Source organism: Neophocaena asiaeorientalis, unplaced genomic scaffold (genome assembly GCF_003031525.2).
Source record: "Neophocaena asiaeorientalis asiaeorientalis breed wild unplaced genomic scaffold, Neophocaena_asiaeorientalis_V1.1 scaffold147, whole genome shotgun sequence".
NCBI classification, from domain to species: Eukaryota; Metazoa; Chordata; class Mammalia; order Artiodactyla; family Phocoenidae; genus Neophocaena; species Neophocaena asiaeorientalis.
In genome coordinates this window covers 7,499,096-7,523,092 of record NW_020173758.1, presented here as the reverse complement: position 1 = coordinate 7,523,092, position 23,997 = coordinate 7,499,096, and the positions used below count along the sequence as shown (strand labels likewise).

The window sequence follows — 23,997 nt, the reverse complement described above, 5'->3', positions numbered from 1 at the left end:
CTGAACAGTAGTTATGAGCAGTCTCCAGTTTTAAGTTCAATAACCTCTTGAAAACCTTACGACCACAGTAAGGTTTGAGTTCAATAACCTCTTGAAAACCTTACGACCACATAGCCTAAGCATGCAAGCTTGAATGTTTAGAAAAGGGAACTTTTGTTTATTTTGTTTTGTTTTAAATAGTGTTGAATGAGTAGAAAGGTAAAACATAAAACTTCCAAATTTGAAGTGTAAAATACTAGAATTATTTGTGCTTAAATTGTAGCCATACAGCCTAGGCTGTTAAAAATTGGGAACACATCAGAATCACCTGGGGAGCCCTTGCAACCATACTAGTATCCTACTTCAGTGTAGGACACGTAGGTGATAGTGAAAGAGAAAAAGAAAGGAAGGAGAATAAAGGGAGGGAGAAGAAGAGAGAAGAAGGAAAGGGTAGAAGAAAGGGTGGAAGATAAAAAGGAAAGAAGGTAGAGAGAGAAGGGAGAAGAAAAAGTAGGGAGGGAGGGAGGGAGGGGAAGGGAAGGAGAGAGAGAGAGAGAATGCACTGCAAAGACAATCTACTTTCAATAATGGCAAATATTGCAGCACTCCTCATGCTATACCCTATCTGCATACATTTTACCAGACACTTGACAAGAAGCATCTATACTAGAATTAAATTTTCAGCCATATGCTTTATGACTCATATTACATGTAAATATTAGAATTCAAACTACCCCCTGTTGACATGTGCATGTAATTTTAAGTACAATTTTCTTGATAATGCAAGGTCCTTCAAGAGCTTTGATATTTCTATTTACCTCTCTTCCTTCTCAAGGAAAATGCTGTTTTCACAATAATGTTCATTTTTTCTATTCTCTTTTTTCACTCAATAGCCCTATATTATTATGGTTTAAGTAAATATCATGATTTTATTTTATTAATTGGAAGAGAGGTAAAAATGTACTAGGACAAATGATGCATATTGACAAAGGAAGGGCTGAAGAATATAATTCTCTACTCTTTGAAGCATTGCACAAAATTCCTTATGACTTAAATTTTATTTTATTTTTGGGTCCATAGTAAACTACACTGTCCATTTCCCTGAGTTAAGAATTAAGAGAATTAAGAGCTAAACTTTTAAAACCAGCTCAAGCACTATCTTTTTCCTGACCATTTCACCAGAAGATACCAATCTCCTTTTCTTTTAATCCTCCACTATATCTCTATAAGATTGGAACTATTCAGTTCATATGTACATATTTGTTTATAGTCTGTTACATTCTCAGATTGATAAATTACCCAAAATATGAGGCTGTACCACATTAATCTTGCATTTTTCAGTATTGTACTGTTCCTGGCCCAAAGAATGTACTTAATAAATGTTTAACAGATCAATGCCTTTAAAAGTCAATGAGAGAATAATGACATACTTCTGCTTACGTTTTTCTAACAGAAAATAATACATAATTAAGCTGGGAAATGAGAGAACAAAAAATATTAGGAAGCAGAAAAAAATCATCTGTTTAACTTCAATAACAAGAGATAACCTTTGTCAACAGTTTTCCTTTACTTATCCATGTCAAGTTCATATATATGTCATTGGGCCCCTTTCAGATGAGTATTCACAAAGGGAGCTGTTTGTAAGTCAAGTTACTTCTGTCCTCCTAAAACTGTTTTTATAAGGTCAGTTGTTCTTAAATGTGTTGAAACAAAAAAGGACAAGCAAATGAGGTAATGAGCTTGTACAGCTTCATCTATGTGATGGTTGTTTTAATGACCTGGCCTTAACTGTTTTTCCAACCCCCTTTTATAAAACTACATAACTCTCACGACTCTTTCAATGATGAAGCTTGCCTGACTTGTTTCAAGTCCAGATCCTTAGACATTTATGTTTAACTATGTTTGTCTGCTAGAGCTTTCTTTCAAATCACAAAACAACTTTGACTACACATACTGATGAGGGGACAATGCTGACAAATAAGTAGCTAATGCTGCTACGTACAAATTAACTCTGCAGAGCTCCTGCTGTTTATGTGAATTTGTTAAAAAGCAAGCTACAAATGTATTCTTTTATACTTTGATGTTTGGGGGTATTTACTACTACCAGAATTTTGGTTCCTGCTAAACATACATTTCAACTTCCAAGAGGGAGATAAGTTTTATGAAACAACTTACAACAACCTTTCAGAAAACTGCACATTTTAAGATCCAATTTTATTCTTTCACGCTACCACTGAAACAGTCTTCTTTCTGATCACCAGGCAATTTTCCAACCTCTTTGAGATTTCTCTTTCTAAACAATTTCTTCCAGAAGAGCTTTTGGCAATAATTTAACACTTGTCTGCCCTGGTAAGTTGGGTGAATTAGAAAAACCTGAAAATAGATTCCAATGAAAATGAAGCAGGGACTGAACACTTACCTGAGTCAGTGACTCCCTGACCTGGCTCTGTCACATTCAAAGATAAACTCAATAAGTAAGACACATTACTTTTAATTTTTGTGCTCAGCTTTAAGTATTCATTTACTGAGAGCATGCAATGACTAAACTGCAATGCTTCCCCCAAATAATTCCAATTATTTAAAAAAAGATTAAACTTGAAATAAATAGTTGCTATAATACTGTTATTGCATGTGTATTTTTTGTGTGTGTGCACATATGTGTTTGCATAATACTTAAAAGCATACTTAGAATGTGACAGTTGAGGTTCAGATACTGAACTTGCCCTTAATTAGCTGTGTGACCTAGGCTAGCTTACTTAACTTCTCAGTGCCTCAGTTCCTCATCTATAAGCTGGTTATAGTAACAATACCAACCTCATAGGGTTTGTGTGAGAATTAAATGAATTCATACAAATAAAGCTCTAAGAACAGTGCCAGGCAGACAGGCTTAAACAAGTGGCTCCTCAAGGCTGGCCTGTGGGATGGGTATGCTTTAGACCCTTTCTAGGATACTGCTGTCAGCCAATCCCTATGAACCAAGCACACTGGAATCAAGAATATTTTACCCTTTTAAAACTCTTAAAGCTAAACCTTTACATTGGTAATTTATACAAAATTTGGTGATCTTTACTTCCTTATTGCTAACAATTTCTATCTCTATTCTCTCTTCTATAAATATGGGGAAAAGATACATAAACTTCTTTTGCACTAGAGTAATGATGACAAATATTGATTGAGAACTCCTTGTTTGCCAAATCTTGTGATAAGGGCTTTATATGTAGATGTTTATTTCATCCTCACAAATTCCTAAGGAATCAGGTTCTCTTGTTATCCCCGATTCACACATAGGGAAACCGAGGCTCTGGGAGGTCACACAGCCAGCTGTCTAGTAGTGTCAGAGCAGAAAGCGAGGAGGGGCTTGTGTAACTGCAAAGATCGAAGCTGAGCTCTTAAGTATGGCACTATATCATGGAAGGGACTATATAGGAAATTCAATTTAATCTCTCCATTTCCCAGCTGAACGACCCAGAGCAAGGCAATGACTAAGTGATGCAAAATTTAAGTCTTTTGCCTTACAGTCTGAGGGTCTCTCTGTCACACCACTTTGCATCCTCCTTTCCTCTAGCCTAATCCTGGATTTATATTTTTTCACTTCTTCAAGTTTGAGTAGAAAGTCAGAGTTAAAAAAAAAAACAAAAAACCATGTTTGCCCTGAATATATTCCTCCCGCACACATCCATTTTTTTCTCCTTTGAAGTAGCAACAAAAGCTGCCAACAGAGGATCCCCTGGGCTTATAGAGCATCAGTCGGCTTCTCAGATGAAGGCAAAGATGAGAAGACAGAAATCCCTCCTTTAGAGAACTTTGCTAATGTTTTTCACTCAATACATTCTTTCTTTAGTGAACACTTTTAAGACAACCCTGAAACCTCAAGGCAAGAATGGCAAAGCACTGAATTCTAGGAGCTACAGGTGGTCCCTAATTGATTGCCAGGAGCCAAATGAAAGGAAGTTGAGTGAATGGACACTAAGATCTCCATCTTCTCCAATTCATTTTATTTTAACTCATCCTTTCCATAGCCTACAGTCCCTTCCATCCTCCCCTATGTTATTGGAGGCAAACTTCATTAGCCAAAGGCAAGAGGAAGAGAAGAAATATATTTCATATATTTATTCAGGGTTCCAGTGACTTGAGGCTTATCAAGAGAAGTCAAAATAAGAGAGACAGTACTTCTTGGCTTAGACCAAAAGTGCTTGCATTCTAAATATCAAATTTGGAAGGAAAAAGCATTCTTAACTTTTAAGTTTACACTATCTTTTTACTCAGGTATACATTCATCGTGTACACGTAACAACACACGTGCAAAATGCAATAATATTACACTGGCTCATTTTGCAACAAAGCGGGGAGGCTCTATTTTAATTTTTGCATTTAAAATGGTCTCCATTTTACAATGAGGGAAGTTCAGGAACAAAACAATAATATATTAATTTATGCATTAATTTAATACTTACTGATAACCTGCTATGTACTAGGTACTCTCCTAGGCATAGAGAATACCCCAGTGAACAGAACAGGCAACGTTCCTGCTTTCATGGAACTTTATTTCTAGTGGATAAAAGAAATAACAAGATGAATAATTAAAATATATAGGATCCTAACCTGTGATAAGTTCTAAGGAGAAAAAATGTAAACCAGCAAAAGACAACATGAAATGATCAGGTGAAAAATGTAGAAATTTGAGATAGTGTGGTCAGCAAAGATCTTATGAGAAAGTGATCTTTGAATTAAAACAAAAAGGAAGTGAGAAGACATTTGAGAGACTAGAAGCCCTGAGGTGGAAAATTATCTTGCATCTCTGAAGAACCAGAGTGACTCCAGTGAAGGGAAGGGTTATAAGAAATGAGATCAGTGAAATAAGAGGAAGCCAGATCATGCAGAACCTTATGGTTCATGCTAAATATTCTCACTTTTACCAGGAGTGAAATGGGAATCTATTAAAGAGTTTTAAGAAGAGGAATAATATAATCTTACAATTTAACAGAATCACTCTGTTGGGGGGTTAAAAAAAGGACTGAAGTGGTACAAGGTCAATTAGCAGTGGCTCTTGTATTAAACCAGATGAGAGATGATGATGACTTTGGAGCAGCATGGTGGCAGTGAGAGTGGTGTAAAATGGTTGAATGCTGGGTATATTTTGAAAGTAGAGATGAAAAGACCTGATGATGAAACTGATAAGAGATGCAAAAAAAAAAAAAGAAAAAGTTAAGGTTGAAATCTAACTTTTCAACCATGGAACTGAAATGAAGAAGACTATAGGAATGGTTACATGTATATAATTTTTTGGTTTCTTTTGCTTTGTTTGCTGGAGGTGGGAAAGGCATATCAGAAGCTCATTTTTTTTTTACATGCTCAATTTAAGATGTCTATTAACCATCCAAGTGGAGATGTCAAGTAGATAATTGGATATACAGGTCTGAATTGATAGGAGAGGTCTGCGAGGAAGAAATGAATTTGGGAGTCATTAGCATATAGATGAGGAAGAATCGACAAAAGAGACTGAGAAGGGTAAGTCAGAACGTAGAAGGAAAACTAGGTGGATGTGGTATCCTTGAAGAAATTATTTCAGGAAGGATAAAGTAAAAGTCTGATGAATGCTGTTCATAGGTCAAGAAAGTTGAGGACTGAGAATTGACTGCTGGATTTAGCAACATGGTATCATTGCTAGCCTTGATAAAAGTGGTATCAGTGGAGTAGAGAAGTGTGAACAAAACCTTGATTAGGGAAAGAGAAACTGAAGACGGTGAGTATAGACAACTCTCAGGAAGGTATGCTGCAAAGGGACAGTGAGTGATAGGGGAAATAAATGGAGAGAAAATAGGATCAAGAAACTACTGTTTACCTGTTTGTATTTAAAATGAGTGATATAAGTGGGTGTTTATATCCTGCTGTGAATGGCCCATTAAAGTGGGAAGATTTATTGATGTCAGTAAGAGAGGAAAGGATTAAGAGAGCTGTCATTGAGTTGATGAGATGGATGTGATCTAGGGCAGTCTACTCAAAGGTGGTCCAAGAATGGCAGAATGAGAATCAGTTAGGAGACTGTCAGAAATGCAAATTATTTGGCCCTGTGCTAGAGCTAATAAGTCAGACTCTCAGGGTGGGACAAAGGAATCTGGGTCTTATCAAGCTCTCCTGGTAATTCCTTATGCATGATAGTCTGAAAGGCACTCATCTAGTGCAGAGTGGGGGAATCAACCTTACCTAGGAACACAAACAATTTATGTGTGGAACAGGAGAAAAGGTAGAGTCATGTGGGCACAGGTGAGGCAGGTGGGTAGGTAGAGTAATAGGACCTTATGGAAGTTCTCTTGTAATTGCTTTGACTTCTCAGTGAAGGAAGAAGCAAGAACATCAGTCCTTTTTCTCCATTTTGAGTTGGACTATTAGCTCCAGAGACCCAGAATGACTTTGTGTCACTCAGCAAAGTTGTATTATTCTCTTCATCCTCTGTGACTGAGTACGAAGTTAGCATAAACTTTAAGCCTCTTCCTCTACTTTATGCCACTCTTCCTATTTTTCCTCCTTGCTAGCAAGGGTCTACTTTGCTCTTTCTAGAGGTCACTTTGGTTCACCTATTCTTTTAGTCAAGCTAGGTTCCCCAGAAAACAACACACACACCTACCATACAGATAGTCCCCAGACTAGCAAGTGTACTGAGTACCAAAGCAATGTTAAACTTTCGTGCTCCAGATCAAAGAAAAATAAAATTCCAATGACAGCACATGCCAATATTACAAAAGATTACCTATAAGTCTTTCTTGGTCATTAATTATTTGCTTACTAAATATTTACTATATAGGTTTATCATGAAATCACTCTACCATAAAATATCTAATGAATAATTATATTAATCAATAACTTCCTCTCCCACACTTCTCACATCTATTCAATCACTAACGATTTCACCCCAATTCTTTACGGTATCCATCCTTTTGAGCTCCACAGACAGTTTCTTGTTCTAGGCCCTTGTCATCTCTTGCCTGAACTATGAGAATATGCTCCTAAGTTACGTTCCTGTCTCTGATATGCTTTGCTGTTCCTACAACCCCCATCAGCCTATCCTGCATCATGAAAATGCCAATGTAATAATTTCAGACATAAAACTAATGACTTCACAGCCTTGCTTAAAATTCCTGAATTGCATCCAAGATAATATCCAAACATCTTTGGCTGACTGTGAAGCCCTGGGAGTTGGTAACTGCTAGTATTTCCAGGCTTGTCTCTTGCTACTTTACTCCATCAACATTCACACCATGCTTGTGGGACTTCTGTAACCACTGGGTTTCTTGCCCTGAACACAGGTTGCTACATCCACATAGAAAAATCAGCTTCCCCATCTGCAAACAGGAGCCCAACTTATAAAATGGAAATTATAATCAATTTACTAGATTATGAGAGCAATGCAAACTATTTAACCTTTTATAAATCATAGCTATTTTATTTCCCATAACTAACAATCATTATAATTTAAGCTTTTCTATTTCAATGTGTGCCATTTAAATCTGTTTTTTTTTAAACCACACATTATAGCTTTTACATTGTTCATAAACATCATCAAATCATAAACTTTCACTGTTGTTCTCTTTCAGTTCTTCAGTGCAGGTATTTGCATCTCTGGGAAATTGCAAGAAGCTTTCCATTTATATTGTATTTTTCTTTATTTCTTCATTTCTTTTAAATCTGCAAATAAGAGTACTGGTTTCCCCTGATATTCATGTTATATTCTTCTAAAGAAGCTATTATTTTGTTGATTGATAGCTCATTAATAAGTATAATTACCATCTACCATGTTGCATCTTAAGTTATCCAGTAATTGCATTTATATTAGTTTTCAATTTTGGAAATTAAGCTCTTAAAAGAGACTCTTCTCCTTTATTAAAGTCAGGTAGAGTTCCTGGTAATTTTTCAAACAACTAGATTTGTATATCCACTTTACTTTTTGTTACTGCCATATTGTAATAATAATGTAAAATTTAACAGTCCTTTCTATGAATGCTGTTATTTAATACTAAGTTTAATATATAAACTATGGTGCTTTTATGTTAAATTTTGCATATGACACGATTTTTGAAAAAGACAAAAATACGTAATATTTGGTTTTCTGGGCACTGTGGTTAAAAAATAAGGGTCAGCTGAAATCATCTGGATGTATTCTGAAAGAAAAAATGTAGCCTGGATTTCAACGTAATATATGCAAGGAAGATTTGAGGAGTCTCAGTATTCACCCCAGTTTAAAGCTGTTTTGAAGAATAAAGGCACACACACCTTTATAAATATATATGTCTTTCAATTTTATTAAAGATATTCTCTTTATTTCTCCTGCCAAAACTGTTTAAGGAAAATACGTATCTTTCCAGATACAAACAATTCCAGAATTCTCCTAAGGAATCAAAACAGTATTTTTTTCCTTTTCATATGATTCTTTTTCACTTAATTTTCATTCACCCACATTTCCCTTCACGTCTTCTCTCTGTATTTTTATTTTAAACCACATATATTATATAAGACAAGGGCCTCTGATTTATTCCATTTGGGACCTGAGATTTGGATGTGGACAATTTTGCAGTATTTGTAAAAAGAGTATAATAAAATTACCCATAAGCCGCAAATTCAATATATACATTTGCCGTCAGAACTCTAATAAACAGATTATTGAATTTCACAGCTGGAAGGGGCCTTGGAGAGCAGCGAGTCCACCCCCCACATATCGCAGGAAAAAAAAAAGTGAAGCCAAGGAGTTTTAATTCACTGGCCAGTCACTCAACTAACTGCAAGAGAACAAGGAGCTAGACCTCAGACTCCCTGGGGAGTCACAGAAGCCAAGTCTTGTGCTTTTTTAATGTCACATGTTCTCTCATGACATAAACTTGCAGTACTGGTCTGTCATTCTTCACAAGGTGAAAATAGAGTTAACTGAGTTTGCTGTGTGCCTGAGAAACTGCTAAGCATTCATTCGTGAAAGCAAAACTGGGAACCTATGAAATTTCTTTATCAGGAGCTTTTCTCCAAGGCTGCCTTTTCTGTCTGTTCACATATAAGGTGCCTAGGGCAATGTCCTCCACAGGCAGTAGCTATTAATCTCTGACAATTTTTTTTAAGAGGCAACAGTGCTAATTTTAGGTTACTATATAAAAAATAATTTCTTACTCAATTATCTAATCATCTTGGATATTCTCTTCAGACTTTGTTTTCATGTTTTGTCTAAAAGCACTTTTTCCATGCTCAGAGAAATCTGTGGATATTAAATTTGGTGTTTGAAATGCGCGCTTTGACAGACCTCAATTTAAGGGTGCTATGTTTTTTTATGAAGGATAAAGAGAAGCTGATTATACTGACAGAAATCCCAGAGGCAGTGAACTCTGTTGATGGTAACTGACTATATAGTGGAGCAGGAAAAGCTCTAATTTCCTCCTTCCTTCAACCTCTGCTCTAACAATTACCAGTGAAGCCCTATCAAGAATATTTTGTTTGATGATCCAGCAAAGTATCTGGTAAAGGAGGAAAAGGGAAGAGCAGGGAACTTCCTGTGAGGGTGAGGGAAAGAGGTTCTGTAAGCTTTCCCTGCATGATTAGAGCTTGGGAAGTTGATCTCTTTTCATCTTTTCATGCTGTAGAGGTGGCGTGCTGCAGTCACGCCTCCCGCTGCCAGCCCAGAACCAGGATCTTAATCAGTCACTATGAAAACTCATTAGCTCCACAGCAATGAGTCTTCCACTGCTGAAGCTTGGCGCTGTGCTTAGCACCATGGCAATGATATCAAACTGGATGTCCCAAACTCTCCCATCTTTGGTAGGACTGAACACCACGAGGCTATCAACGCCAGATACCTTAGTAAGTCACTCCGGTGGGTTTGGCCGTCTTGGGAAGTAAGTGCATTAAACCAGTGGGCTTTATTTTGTAAACTGCAAAGGCTGAGATTTTGCTTCTCTATTTACAGGTCTTCTTCAACAATACAATATTTATGTGGTAACTTTAGTCATGGATGTTCCTTTAGGAACACTTTAAAGTTACATCAAAGAATAAACGAACTGCCTGAGAAATTAGCTGTGAAAGGAAATACTAGATTCATCAAATTCTTAATGAAAAGCTTTAATTTATATTGTTCTGAGGTTTTGAAGAATTCTTTCTTTTAAAATATGTTTTGTTTCTTATTATTTTACTTCTTTTAACATCTGTAAAATCCCCATAATTTTTCCTACAGAATATGCTATAGGGTATATTCTAGCTAATCTAGTTTTACTATAGCAGGTTCTTCTTTGGAATTCAATTCCTGTGACTGAAATGCATTCAGTCAGAGAAACCAACCTCTTTTAAACATAAATGAATAAAAAAAAAAAATTCAGCAATTTAAAGCATGACCAAAAAATCCTTTAAGAGAGCTACGAATCACGAACAGAAAACTTACTTGATAAAATCATCTCCCTGTATTGTTTAATTTTTTCATAAACTCTTCTCCTGTCACAAGGCTAACTCTGTAGTCTTCATTCATCTACGATTAGTGGCTTTTTAACCCTTCCCACATTATAAAAAATGTCTTTTCTCATGGTTTATTTGGCAATACTCTAAAATATTTCAAATAAAAATGAAAACTATTGGTTCTTCAAATAGAAGCTTACAAATTCAAATAGAAGGAATAACCTGGAAAAACAATTTCCCTGCTAGCAAATAATAAGTACAGAAACAATTAGTATTCAGAGCCCTTTACCTTTTTATGTTTATCTGTTTTTTACCATTGGACTGCTCCCACAGATCAGAAAAAGTCAGATACTTAAAAAAAAAAAAAAGCAACTCTCCATTTTCAAGATATGTTTGCAGTTACTAATAATAATTACTCTATCAATCAACGTGTAATTAACTGAGTAGAGGCAGATCAAATTAATTACATAATTTGCCAGATTAACCTGGTGCTCAGGGCAACAGCAGAGCACATGTGAGGCACACTTTGACCTGCTTTTATATTTTTACCTCCGTTGAACCACTTATGGTACCTCAGTGCCTCCATTATTGAGATTCCCCTCCTTCCCTGTATGATGTGTGTGGCAGGAGGGTGTAAAAGACATTTGTAGTTATAAAGAAACCATGACATGGCATTAATAAGCAATCACAAAACAAAGAAATTTACATTATTTAATATTTACTGAGCCAAATTTCCTCAATGTTCAAGTACCTGGTGATTTTTAACAACTTAGTTGTTGAATTAACTCTTTCAAGAAATGAATCTAGTTAAGCAATTCATGAAAAAGCTATGTTTCAAACTTGGTACCTTGGTTCTGATATGTATATTTTCTGTGTCTACAGATATTGGTTTGGTTATTTCCTGTTTCTTGTTGATGGAGGAGAATCAACTTTCCAAAATTATGCATGATTTTTTTAGAACTTCTTGCTCTCTTATGAGTTTAAAGTAAATCCATTTTCTTTAAATTAGTAATTTAAAGAAAATGGATTTCTTCTGATTAATAATCTCTTGGTTGAAAAATATAAAATATTGGTATGGTCTACAAATGTTCTGACACGACTGAGTCACCTTTTGAGTGACAAAAAATAAAGTTCAGAAAATTTTACACTATGTTATTCACTGGAATGGAGAAATCACGTTGCAAAAGTGTGTGAGTGTGAGTGAATGAGTGTGAGTGTGTGTGCGTGCATGTTTTACAGAAGTGCCAAATATTACAGAAGTAATTTCCCCACCTTAACTATTCAAGATAATTGCTCATATCTTAGGATTCCCATGGTGAGAAATGAATGAATCTAGTTCCTACATTAAGATCATTAAATGTTAATGCTGGAAAGGATCTTAGAAACTATCCAGGCCAGTTATTTTTACACTATTTTTTGGCAGCAGTGCCTTTTTTTTTTTTTAGAATTAAATCTTATGTAATACATTCAGAATAAATATTTGTTGAATGAATCTTGAGGTGGAAATCCAATATATAAAACAGGTCATGGGTCAAATAATAAATTATTGGGGGGAGGCATTTACTGTGCCTCTATCATCTGTTCCCTCCCCATATAATCAACCCCTTTCCCTGGTCAAAATGCCTCCACAGAAACCTTAGAACTCTCAGGAGCTTAGCTGGAAATATGACTGATCTAATCCAACCTCCTCATTCTGCAAGTGGGAAGACTGACCCCAAATGTTTAAGTGACTAAAGAGATTTCCCCTCGCTGGTTAATGACAGAATCAAGGGTAGAAGCAAGTCACCTGACTGCAGTCCTGACCAGGGAAGTCATCTCACCCACCTTTGCTCTCCTTGCCCCTCCTGGTCCCTAGTGCCACACTAGGTTCTCTCTGTCCATCTCAGGTGGTTTCCTATGTCCCTGGACTCCACTTTCCTTAGATGGAAGGGATGACAGTTCCCTTCCAAGTAGAGCTATGGTGTCCAGCCGTTCTCAACTCTCTCACTCTACATTCTCACTTTAGACAGCACGAATGGTATAAGCTTGAAAGTCTGTGCTTGCAAGTCTGTATACACCCCCCCGAAAATGAATGAATGAATAAATAAATAATGTAGGTCTTAAAATTTGTTTTATGAGTGTTTGTGGGATGTGCAGAGGGCAAAAAGTACAGATTTACACAAATATGAATATGGTCTTTCTTTAAAATGGTAGTTTCAAATAACCTTGAGAAAACAAAAATAAGAAATATAGGGTTTTAATCATTAAAGGCAATTAAATCTGTTTATGGCAGGTACCTCTGAAATAGGCAGTGTACGTTTGAATGTCTCAAAAGCTGAAACAGGTTTTTAAATTTCCAGGATATTTTTGTCAGTAAGTAGTTAAACACTGCTCCTTATTAGGGGAATAAACTCCCTCTGGCTTCTCTTAGAATCTTGAAACATCCCTTTATCCTCCTCTTTGGCCCTGTTCTCTCTCTCTCTCTCTCTCTCTCTCTCTCTCTCTCATAAATTTCCAGGATATTTTTGTCAGTAAGTAGTTAAACACTGCTCCTTATTAGGGGAATAAACTCCCTCTGGCTTCTCTTAGAATCTTGAAACATCCCTTTATCCTCCTCTTTGGCCCTGTTCTCTCTCTCTCTCTCTCTCTCTCTCTCTCTCTCTCACTCTTTCTTTCCTTCCCCTCCTAATCTATAACTGGGCCCATCTGCCTTCGGAGGAGCGGGTGTCTGCAGAGACAAAACCTGGGCTCTGAGAAAGCTCAGGCTCCTTCTGGCATGTCTCTCTGATGCAGAGTAACTTCCCCCTGAGGCTGAGCTTCTGAGAAATCACTCACACTGTGGATTCCACACCAGGAAGAACCTGGAAAAGAATAATTAAATAAGCAGAGGACATTTAGCAGACACCAGCTGTTCTCAATCAGCCCTGCCGCTGTGGTGGGAAGAGGCCTCCAAGGGACCTGTGGGCTTCCATGATTTGTTTTGCTACATTTTCAAATGTCTAGCCAGCTTCTCCTCATAAATAACTACTTCAATGACTTAGTCAGTTTTAAGTTTTGGAAAATGAGTAGAATACTCTGATACAAACTCTCAATACTCTCTAAGTTTCTTAACTCACCAATTTTTTTTTTTTTTTTAGTCCTGGATGAAGATATCTGACTTCTGTTTTGTACCACTGTTTTTCTTCCCCAAATCCTTAGGCAATGTCTATTTTGTGAAAGACCAACTAAACAAATTAAGGAAATGGATGAAAGAACAGAATGGTAAATCTTGAAAGTCACAGAGAATGTGATAATTGCCTTTTTAGAGTAGAACTGTGGTATGGGTAAGAGAGTAGATTTATTCTTAAGTACTTAAAGCAGAAGGAGAGCAAAAGGGGGAACATTACTAAGAGAGAAGTTCAGAGCCAGTCCTTTAGCTTTCCACCGATGGAAGGGGCTGCCTATGAAGCAGGGAAATCCTTATCATGCAGAGTTCAAGCGGAAACACAAGGAGAATACATATGAGAAGTGTCACTGAGTGGAAAGACATAGGACCAGACATGACTTCTAAGTCCTTCCCAACTCTTGTCCTGGATGAAGATATCTGACTTCTGTTTTGTACCACTGTTTTTCTTCCCCAAATCCTTAGGCAATGTCTATTTTGTGAAAGACCAACTAAACAAATTAAGGAAATGGATGAAAGAACAGAATGGTAAATCTTGAAAGTCACAGAGAATGTGATAATTGCCTTTTTAGAGTAGAACTGTGGTATGGGTAAGAGAGTAGATTTATTCTTAAGTACTTAAAGCAGAAGGAGAGCAAAAGGGGGAACATTACTAAGAGAGAAGTTCAGAGCCAGTCCTTTAGCTTTCCACCGATGGAAGGGGCTGCCTATGAAGCAGGGAAATCCTTATGCAGAGTTCAAGCGGAAACACAAGGAGAATATATATGAGAAGTGTCACTGAGTGGAAAGACATAGGACCAGACATGACTTCTAAGTCCTTCCCAACTCTGAGTCATTATGATTTCCAGAATATGAGAAGAAGTGATCAACCAACCTGAATTTGAGGGTGTCTTCGGTTTAGTGTTTGTTTGTCATTTTTACAGTTGTTTTTCTTAGAGCCTTGAGGTTGCCTTGAGTGAAGAATATATATTTCTTATTTCAGTTCCAATTAGTCTCATAAGAAATAGGAGGAAAACTGCTATGCAGTGACATCTTTATTAACACATCCTCCAGAACACAGCTTCTTTAAGTGTGGTCTGTCAACATCTCTATCATTCCTGTCCTCACATTTCTTCTCTTCACAACTAAAGTCATTAGCATGCTAAACCACATTTCATTCTCTGAGACCAAACCTATCCTCAGACAGATAATTTATAAGGACTTTTCACCAGGTATCTCCTCTAAATCATCAGGTATCTCCTACTCTAAATTGAATAGGTTTTAGTAAATGGATTTTTTTCTGCTTTATTTTCCCCTACCTTGTACACCCCTTTCAGTAGCTTGACCCCTTATTCTTCTTTGCCTCAGTCTGTACTTTTATGAAATTCCCAGACATTCACCATAAACATAAGACCTAACAATGTTCAACCAGTTGATTCTGTCCTCTTCAAAGAATCAGAATTCTGTCCCTTTGCCTGTCCCTCCACTTGTGTCTCGCCAAGGCTTTACTGCTAATTATTCCTTTGGAGTCTCAACTGCTACTTGTTTCCACATTGTTTGGATAATGCCCTCGCTGGGTACATCTCCTCTAAAGCGAAGTTTTTTCAACTATTGGTGAATGGACATAGGCCATCTATCTGCAATCTACCTGCAAAGGATGAACATAAAGAGCTCTGATCTGAACACTGGAGAAAATTGGTATAAGTCCCATATATAACATTTACTAAACGGGTGACTTCGGAAAACATTGCTTCAGTTCTTTGCATTTCAGTTTCCTCCTAAATAAGATAATGTCTATTTCAAAGGGTAGTTGGTTCAAAAGAAGTGAGACTAATACAAAAGAAGGGGTTTTATAAAAAGAAAACCATGCTGAAATGCAAGATATTTTTTTAATTTTTATTTTTAACCTCAGTCTTCAGGATCTTTCTTTCCTGTTCAAAGCCCCTGACGTTCTGAGAGATTTCTCACACAGTAGCTTTGTATTTATAAAGCATAGCTCTGTAATTAAATTGTAAGCAAAAAATCCAAACTTGAAATCCAGTTGTTAAAATTATCACTTTAATTCTCCTATTTAGAGCATGCCTAAATATTTCATGAGTTTTGTAATATTAAAAACTGCTAAATAGTTCATTTAGTTCTTCTAATTAACACAAAAGGTTCAAAGAGAACTGCATCAGTAATCACTGTGATTAGCAATGCTTTGGATAGCAATAAACCATATGCACCCTTCAGGTCCAAGTAGTCAGCTTCACGGTAGCTCAGAAAATGCTATCAGAATTATCTTCATCATATATAAAAGGGAATTTCAGATAACTGGTAGTGCAGTATGGGGGTTAAACTTTCAAGCTCTGATATCAGACTGTGCAAGTGCAAATCTCAGCTCTGCTGATTACCTCCTACAAGACCTTGAGCAAGTTCCTTACTGTCTCTAAGCCTCAGTTTCCTCACCTATAAAATGGGCAGAATAACATCACCTGGTTCATAGTTACTGTAATATTCAAAGGCAATAATGTATGTGAACTGCCAACTAATGGCTAGAGCACCATAAATGTTTGCTATTACTATTATATGAGTTTTATTGACACCTAAGTAACTGCTCTTTTAAGTTAAAATGAGAGCAGATCTTTTCTCCTTGGTATCCAAAACCCATCTAAATATTTCTTTCCACCTGAGGTCTTAGCTGGTTTTATTTTTATCCTCTTTTCAATGCCAATATGGGTGCCATAAAAGAGAACACTAGAGACGCTCATAAAGCTTCCTTTATTTTATCACTAAACCTGACACAGAAGTCTCTATCAAACCCACACAACTGTCAAGCACTCATCTTTTATACTAGCTTTTTTCTCTTTTGAGTTACCTTTTTCTTGCCAGAGAGGTAACTTGCTATAGTTGAGATCATTCAGACTAACTCTGTAGTAGATAAGGCCATGGCTCTTTTCAATAATTCTTACAAGAAGACAATTGAAAGTACAAACAAAACTGGAGTCTACTTTTATTAAGCTGACCCTTCAGGAAGAATGCTAAATGAACATCAAACCCTATTCACCTTTTCTGCTTCCCTCATTCCAGAGAGCAACTGACACCCTGCCCTGACATTATAAGCTCTTTACTAGTTAGCCAAACACCTGGCAAGCGAACATCAATATTAATGATGCCAGGTTTAATAATCAGTATTTGCACTGCTGTTAAAGATATTTTAATATTATAATTGGGTGGTCCCTGCTCCTTTATACAAAAGCTAAATTTATTCTAGTAAGAAGCCTTAATTTTCTGACATATTTGAGATTTGTATCCAATGTCAGGAAAAGCCTAGTTGAAACTGTAGAGCCTATGTCGAGATATATTCGTTCCATATTGTTACTCAGCTTAAACCTTTAATTACATCATTGAAACTACTCTGCTAAGCTGTACCTATCTCTATTCTGTAGATGATCTCTTTGCATTTTTTCTTCTTTAGTATAAAAAGATTATCTTTATGATCTTATCTGATTCTAACATTATATAATTCTAAGTACATCTTTCTGTCCCAATCATAGTCAGGCATAAATGCTAGAAAGAAGGAGTAAGGGGAATCAAAAGAAAGAAATGATAATGAATCCAATACCTCAGAAATAAAAGGCAGCATAGGACACTTCTATGAGCTATCTGAAAAAGGAGACTAAAAGATAGGTTTGGCACCATTTCCTTTTCATTACAGACTAAGGACAAGGACTGTGACGTCTTTTTGAATTTTGTGAGTTTATAATTTATAGCTTCCCCATGATAGTTGTTGGAATGCCTATAAGCACCCTATAGTAATTTTCTCTAAAGCCCTTGAAAGGAAAAAAATCTGTGTGTTGGCTGATGGTATGTGATGAGCTAGGGCCTGGGAGAGAATAAGTAGGAGAGTAAATCTGTTCTGCCGCAAATTACAAGACAGAAGATGCCACAGACTATGGCAGCTCTGTGGAGAGAGGTCAGGCTGGTTTAAGTCCTTTTAAGAATCTGCTTCCTACCAGGCAAAGTGCTCCAGTCTAAAGGCAAACAGACCAGCCCAGTAACACTGGGCATTGTGCAAAATAGTTCTCTGCTGGGCACCATTCACCTCCATGTTCCTAGCCCCATCTCAGCCTTTCTTTCATCCTTCCTTGCTCCAGCCCCTCCAGCCTGAGTCATTAAAGACCTTCTTTTCTAGACAAAATTCATCTCCCTCTTCTCCTGATAATATAAGAAATATCTCCTTATCTGCTGATTCCCTGAAAACCATAGAGGGAAGGACAAAGACTGAAGAATTTCAGATCCCAGCTGCAGAAGTTAGTCAGAACTTAGCTAGAAGGAGGCCCACTGGTTTATCTGATATTTCCACAGGAAAAAGAAACTCAGATGCAAACTGGATGGTCTGTCTATGTAACACCTGTCAGGTAGGTTTTTCAATATCCATATGATTGACCTTGAAGAACGATTATCTGGATGTTCAGCATCATATTAATATGGCCATAGCACTGGAATTAAAAGCAAGATTCTATAGCTATACAGTCCAATAAGGAGGCCACTGTGGCTATTGGGCACTTGGGATGTGGCTGGTCCAAGTTGAGGTGTGCTATAAGTGTAAAATGCACACTCAATTTCAAAGAGTGTACAAAATAGGAGAAAAAAACAAAGTATTTCATGAATAATTTTTATATTGAGTACATGCTGAAATGATAATATTTTGGATATACTGGGTTAAATAAAATATATTATTAAAAGTAATTTCACTTGTTTCTTTTTACTGTTTTAAACCTGCCTACTAGAAAATTTAAAATTATACACATGGCTCTCATTCTATTGGACAGTACTGCTCTGGCTTCATACATAGCTCTACTATATACAAACTGTGCATTCTTAGGCAAGTTAACTAATTTTCTCTTCTGTGAAATGGGAATAATAATTATTCCTACTTCTTAGCATCGTTCTTTGTACCCATGCATCAGCAAGTCAATGGATGTGAGCTATCCCATGTAATAGGGTCTGACCTTGAGCAGACAGCATTCTTCAGCCTCAGCAAACCCCAAAGAGAACTCAGTTGACAGTCAAGCCACTGACACTCTCAGCACCTGGAATAATGAATGAGTGTCTCTCTGGGCTGTGCATTAAGACATCCACAACAGCTTCTGATTGCATAGTGGAGAATGTATGCTCAAAGCAGAGTTCTTCTGAAAAATAACTAGACAAAAAATAAGTTACTTATTTTTGTACTTGATAGAATGTACTTGATATGGCAGATAGGAAGTGGCCAATATATCCTGTAGCTGGATATGGACTAATTATTGAAAAAGACATATGAAAGACAGATAATAATACTAGAAAATACACACTAAGTGCCTAAAGAATAACACAGACAATCCTTCAGAAGAGGTTGAAACCATGAGGACTGAGTAAATTGAAGGTTTGTAAGAGAGGTATTCCAAGTAGGAGAACAAAATGAGTAACATACAAAGATGTGAAACAAGGTTGCACACTTTCAGGACACAAAAAGACCAATTTGGTTGGAAAGAAGTTTCTTACAGGAAGATACAGAAAAACTAGAAACATAAATAGGAGGCAGACTGCAGGAGAACAGGAATGTCACTTTAAGATAGGGTTCTAGGGAGTTTGGGTGACAAGTGCACAAAAGTAATTTGGGAAGATCAGTTCGGTGGCCTATGCGAAAATACTATCTTTAACTCTTCTGAGACTCTATATCCTTCGCAAAACAATGCTGGTCTAATTATTTTTACCCTATATTCTCATGTGATACCTTTCCAGCTTTATTAATAATTGACCCTTCAATACATGGGAAGCTCTCTGGGAGAGGACTTTGCTTCAGAATATTACACATGAGTAATAATCAGAAAAATACATACTACTAATTACCACTTACTGTTGAGGAAGACAAGCTAACAGAGCCTGTGTAGAAAGATTGGTGATATGTGACTAAGTATTGAATATTTAGTGGATACTTCTAAAGCTGCATTAAATTGTCCAAATATGACAGAAAGCATTAGGAAGTGGTATAGGATCAATAAATAGTTAATAATATGGAATCAAAAGAAAAAGAAAGATTCTCCTTCTGAGCACTGAAAAGGAAGGTATAACTGGATGAAGCTGTACTGCCTATGTGAATTATTTAATCTCTTTCTTTTTAACTTTAGAGAATAAAATCACAAGCTTTAAATATCAAAAAATAACATGCTTTGCTTACAATTATACAAACCCACACTCTTTCTCTCTTTGTCTGTGTTTTCTGTGTTTTGTGCTATTGATTTCCTCAGACTCAGATTAGTCCCAAAGAAGGGTGGCAGGTATACAGCTCAGCACAGGATCCTGATGGACGATGCATTTGCACAGTGGTTGCTCCAGAACAAAACCTGTGCTCCCGGGATGCCAAAAGCAGGCAGCTTCGCCAGCTGCTGGAAAAGGTAGGTGTCCTCTGTCCCCTGTGAATATCTTTATTGAAATATACTATTCTTTGAAAAAGAAATTATGGGAAGGCAGGTAATGGTGAGGAGGGTTCTTCCAATTTTTGTACCCCTTCTCAAATAAATGCTTTCCCCTTCCTTTAAAGTAGTACCTCAAGATTCCTGCTCTGTTGTTCTATTTATATGACTTTTACTTTCCCCAATCTTGCCTTAAGACTGGCTTTCTGTCATATTTCTTAATATCTAGTCTATCTCTCCTTAAGAAGAAAATAGTATGAAATGTTATTTCAATGACAGAAATTTAGCCTCAACTTTCAGGATCACACTAGGCTCTTTGAGCTCATACTTTTCGATCTCATTAACAATCTTGCAGGGAAGTTAAAATAATGGCATACAATATGCAAGCTATCTGGACAGACAATGAATAATTCCAAGTATTTAACATCATTTTCTAAGTCATTCCTTTGAACATTAAGTTCTTCAATTTCATTCAATAGCATTCTCTCCATATAATTTACTTAAGCTGGATCCATAACAATCAAATGCAGAATGCCCTTGATTTATTCTCTTTCACAGATGAAAGTCATCTCATGAAAGGTTATTTATGTTTAGTTTAGGGAGGAAAAAAAAACAATGAATGGTTCTTTCAATTTTCCTCATTCACACTTCCACTGTGTTGGCCTCTGAATATAGTTGGACAGCTGGGGTGGCCAGAGTGATGGAAGGATGACAACATATTTGAATTTTAAATAACTTCAGGGATAATAAGATAAATTAGGTAGTATGTGTTTTTAGAGGATATCATGCTCAACAATTCACTCTGTGCAGTATCCTTTCCATGATCATCTACACAATTATAGCACTGAATAGGAAGCTTTAACAGAAAATTAAGAGAAGCTAGAAAAATGAAAGCACTGATTTTGTTAATACAGACATCCCTAGTTTATGCAATTTTAAGTCTAGCTACAGTAACTCTTCCACTGCCATATAATTAAAATAACTTTCCTCAGTGTACATTACTTGGAAGTATAACGATGCCCTAAGATTTTAAGAAGACTTTTTTTTCATATTTTCATACAGAGATTAGTCTGCTTTTTCTGCCCTTACCCTTGGAGTCATCATCACCTATTTGCTCTCTCTTCTTAAGTCTCTTTTTAAAAAAGATCCAGTCTTCCCTGCTCCTTCAATATCTGTCCCCTAAACAAGAGCAAATGTAACTGTCATTCAAGTTAATGACCCCAGCTAACATGCCTCTCAACTGTTAAAACTGTTCATGACATATGAACTACGATTATTCTTCTCTTCATAGATTTTCTTTATATCTATGAAAAAGTTCAAACATATAGTTTAATATTGTTTGGTTACTAGGGAAATTAATTATGTTGGTAAAAAGATTTAATCTTTTAAATCCAATTTTGCTTTTCTATTAACTTGTACTTCCTCTCAGATTACTACCTTTCTACTCCATCTTCTTTTCTACGCAAAAATATCTTCTTTCTACATCAACTATGATGAGAAACATTTTCTTAGACTCGATAATCTTATTTCTGTTACTATTTTCAGTACAGCATTGCATACACACACCCACACATAGACTTGGACATTTCTTCAAAAATCAGCTGAAAATTTCAAATAAACTATGAATGTCAGAAAGTGGATATTATTCTCTTCATGTCCAGAGGGAAATGTATTCCAGAGCTATGATAAAACCAGGAATTAGTAAAGGATGAATAAGGTATGAAAAGTACAACCAAGGGGATTGATTGAAGCAATCATTGAAGTTTATATGACCATACCATCCAATAGGCAATTTGTTTACCATTTTAACGAAATTCTAGAAAATCACACCTTTTAAAATGCAGCTGTATAGCACAGGGAGATCAGCTCGGTGCACTGTGACCACCTAGAGGGGTGGGATAGGGAGGGTGGGAGGGAGACGCAAGAGGGAGAGATATGGGGATATATGTATACGTATAGCTGATTCACTTTGTTATACAGCAGCAACTAACACAACAATGTAAAGCAGTTATACTCCAATAAAGATGTTTTCAAAAAATGCATCAATACCTAAATGACAAAAAACAAAATTTATTAACAAAATCAAGGTCACCACAGGTTAGATTAATCAAATTCGCCATTTGGTAGTGTTATGGAAACAGAGGAATAATAAATTGTGTGTACTATTTAGAGTGGCCTGAAGGAAGTAAGTAGCACTGGTTTGCTGCACTGACCCAAAGAAAAAAACATCTGAAAGCAGCATTCCTTATGCAGACTGAGCCAGTCCCTTGCTGGCTTCTCTATAGTTTTACAAATATGCATGGTACCAGATGGCAAACAGGAGCATGACCGTTAAGCAGCCCATTTCATTATTAACCAAAGGATTGATTTATTCTACAATAAGGGAATATTCTTATTGATAATAATATTAATATCAACAGTTCCCATCTATTGTATTTGTATCTGCTCCATTCAAACCTTATAGCAGAAGTTGTTGCCCTTCTAAGTTTACATAAAAGGAAACGTGTTTTTTGAGGCTAAAAAACTTATCAATGTCACTCAACCAGTAGACTGTGGAGCCATACCAGATCAACTTTGCATTTTCTCAACACATGCCAGTGTCATTCAAAATGCCACTGGTGGTACCCACACTTATTTAAGTGATGCTCTGTCAAATATTTTGAATAAGTATTTATACTACTGAATATTAGAAAAATTACAATTGGTTTCACAATACATCAGGTCTTAGTGTATACAAACTAAAATATTTCACTTAAAAAAAAATGCTTGTCTGTTAGCTATGTAGCATCTCTGTACAGGCCTGCATTGTCTAGGTCAATATTTCCTAAACTGTGATTTTTGGAATAGGATGCTGATGACATCCTCCAATAAAATAATTTTAAGGAACACGGTACATGATACTTAACTCTTGAAGATTTCCGTCACATGGTTTAATACTAAAGGTTCCGTGAAGACCTACAGTAAAGAAATCCCTGTTTATTTGTGTTAATCCCAATGCTATCCAAGCATACTGAACTGTAGGGCTTCTTTTTTTCAAGTGGCCTCCACACTAATTATAAATGAGAGTGAAAATTTAAGTTAATTTCTGTTTAAGTTCAGAAAGGCCTCAGACGTTTTATTTATACAAAGAACCAAGGTAAATAAAGAGTTAAAAAAATTATCAGTGAAGAGTAACAATGAGCTTGCCACACTATGGAGACAGTCTACCAGGGGCATGTGTAGACAGCTGAATAGCAGGACATCAGAGATAAGCAGACTAAAAGAGGAATGAGTCTCCTTCCCACAAGTGTAATCATGGGGATCCAATCTCAAGTATCACCAAGGAAACTGATTCTCAGTGGGTCTCCATAACCAGTGGGAAACTGAACAGTCCTAGGTACAGCCAGCAGGAAAAGCAAAAGGCAGCCCAGAACCATCCTCCCCAGTTAGACAGCTCCATCTCTAGCCATCACCCCAAATGTAGCTCTTATAATTATACATGATTCTGCTTGAAGGTCACAATCAAGTCTCAGCAAAAATTCTCTCAATGCATTTTCACGTAACACAAATAAAGCTGAAAATTAAATTGACAGGGTAAGTTAGAGGCAAAATAAGAGAGGCCGTTTTAACTTTATCCAGGATATCTCACTTGCCTATCATTTTCTAATTGTATGGATTCTGCCTAAGTACACAGAATTCCTAGGAAAATATTGGACATGCCAGAGATGCATGTTTTCATAGACAAATGTCATATTTAAATGTGTAGATAGTTTCTTTAACACAAATGGCTTTTCTTTATTCATGCTTCACCATAATGGAGTTGAAAATTATTTTGAAAGCATTGCATTCATCCAAGATGCAGTTACCATGCTTTCAATGTTGCCTCAGTAATTCTGTGCTGCATCAAAGTTTTTTTTAAATGAAGCTTTCTGAATGTAGGAATGATAGTAAATTAAGAGATATTTGAGGGTCATGTAATACTATAGCTAAACCAGTGACAGGAGAAAGATACTTTTGTTAAAATATTAAAATACTTGTTACATATTACTACTGTTGGAAGCC

At 36.4% G+C, this 23,997-nt stretch overlaps 1 protein-coding gene across 3 annotated transcripts in view; it reads left to right on the top strand.

The window, feature by feature from the left end:
- Positions 1 to 23,997, top strand: part of OLFM3 (olfactomedin 3) — a 192,060-nt gene that overhangs the window by 129,259 nt on the left and 38,804 nt on the right. The window contains exons 1-2 of one of the 3 annotated variants that reach the window (XM_024751259.1): positions 9,685 to 9,813; positions 19,792 to 19,938. In XM_024751259.1, coding sequence (XP_024607027.1) covers positions 9,685 to 9,813; positions 19,792 to 19,938 — 276 coding nt within the window. Of the gene's footprint in view, positions 1 to 9,684; positions 9,814 to 18,853; positions 18,876 to 19,789; positions 19,939 to 23,997 lie in introns of those variants that run through there. The other 2 variants (XM_024751261.1, XM_024751260.1) reach the window with 2 other exon arrangements.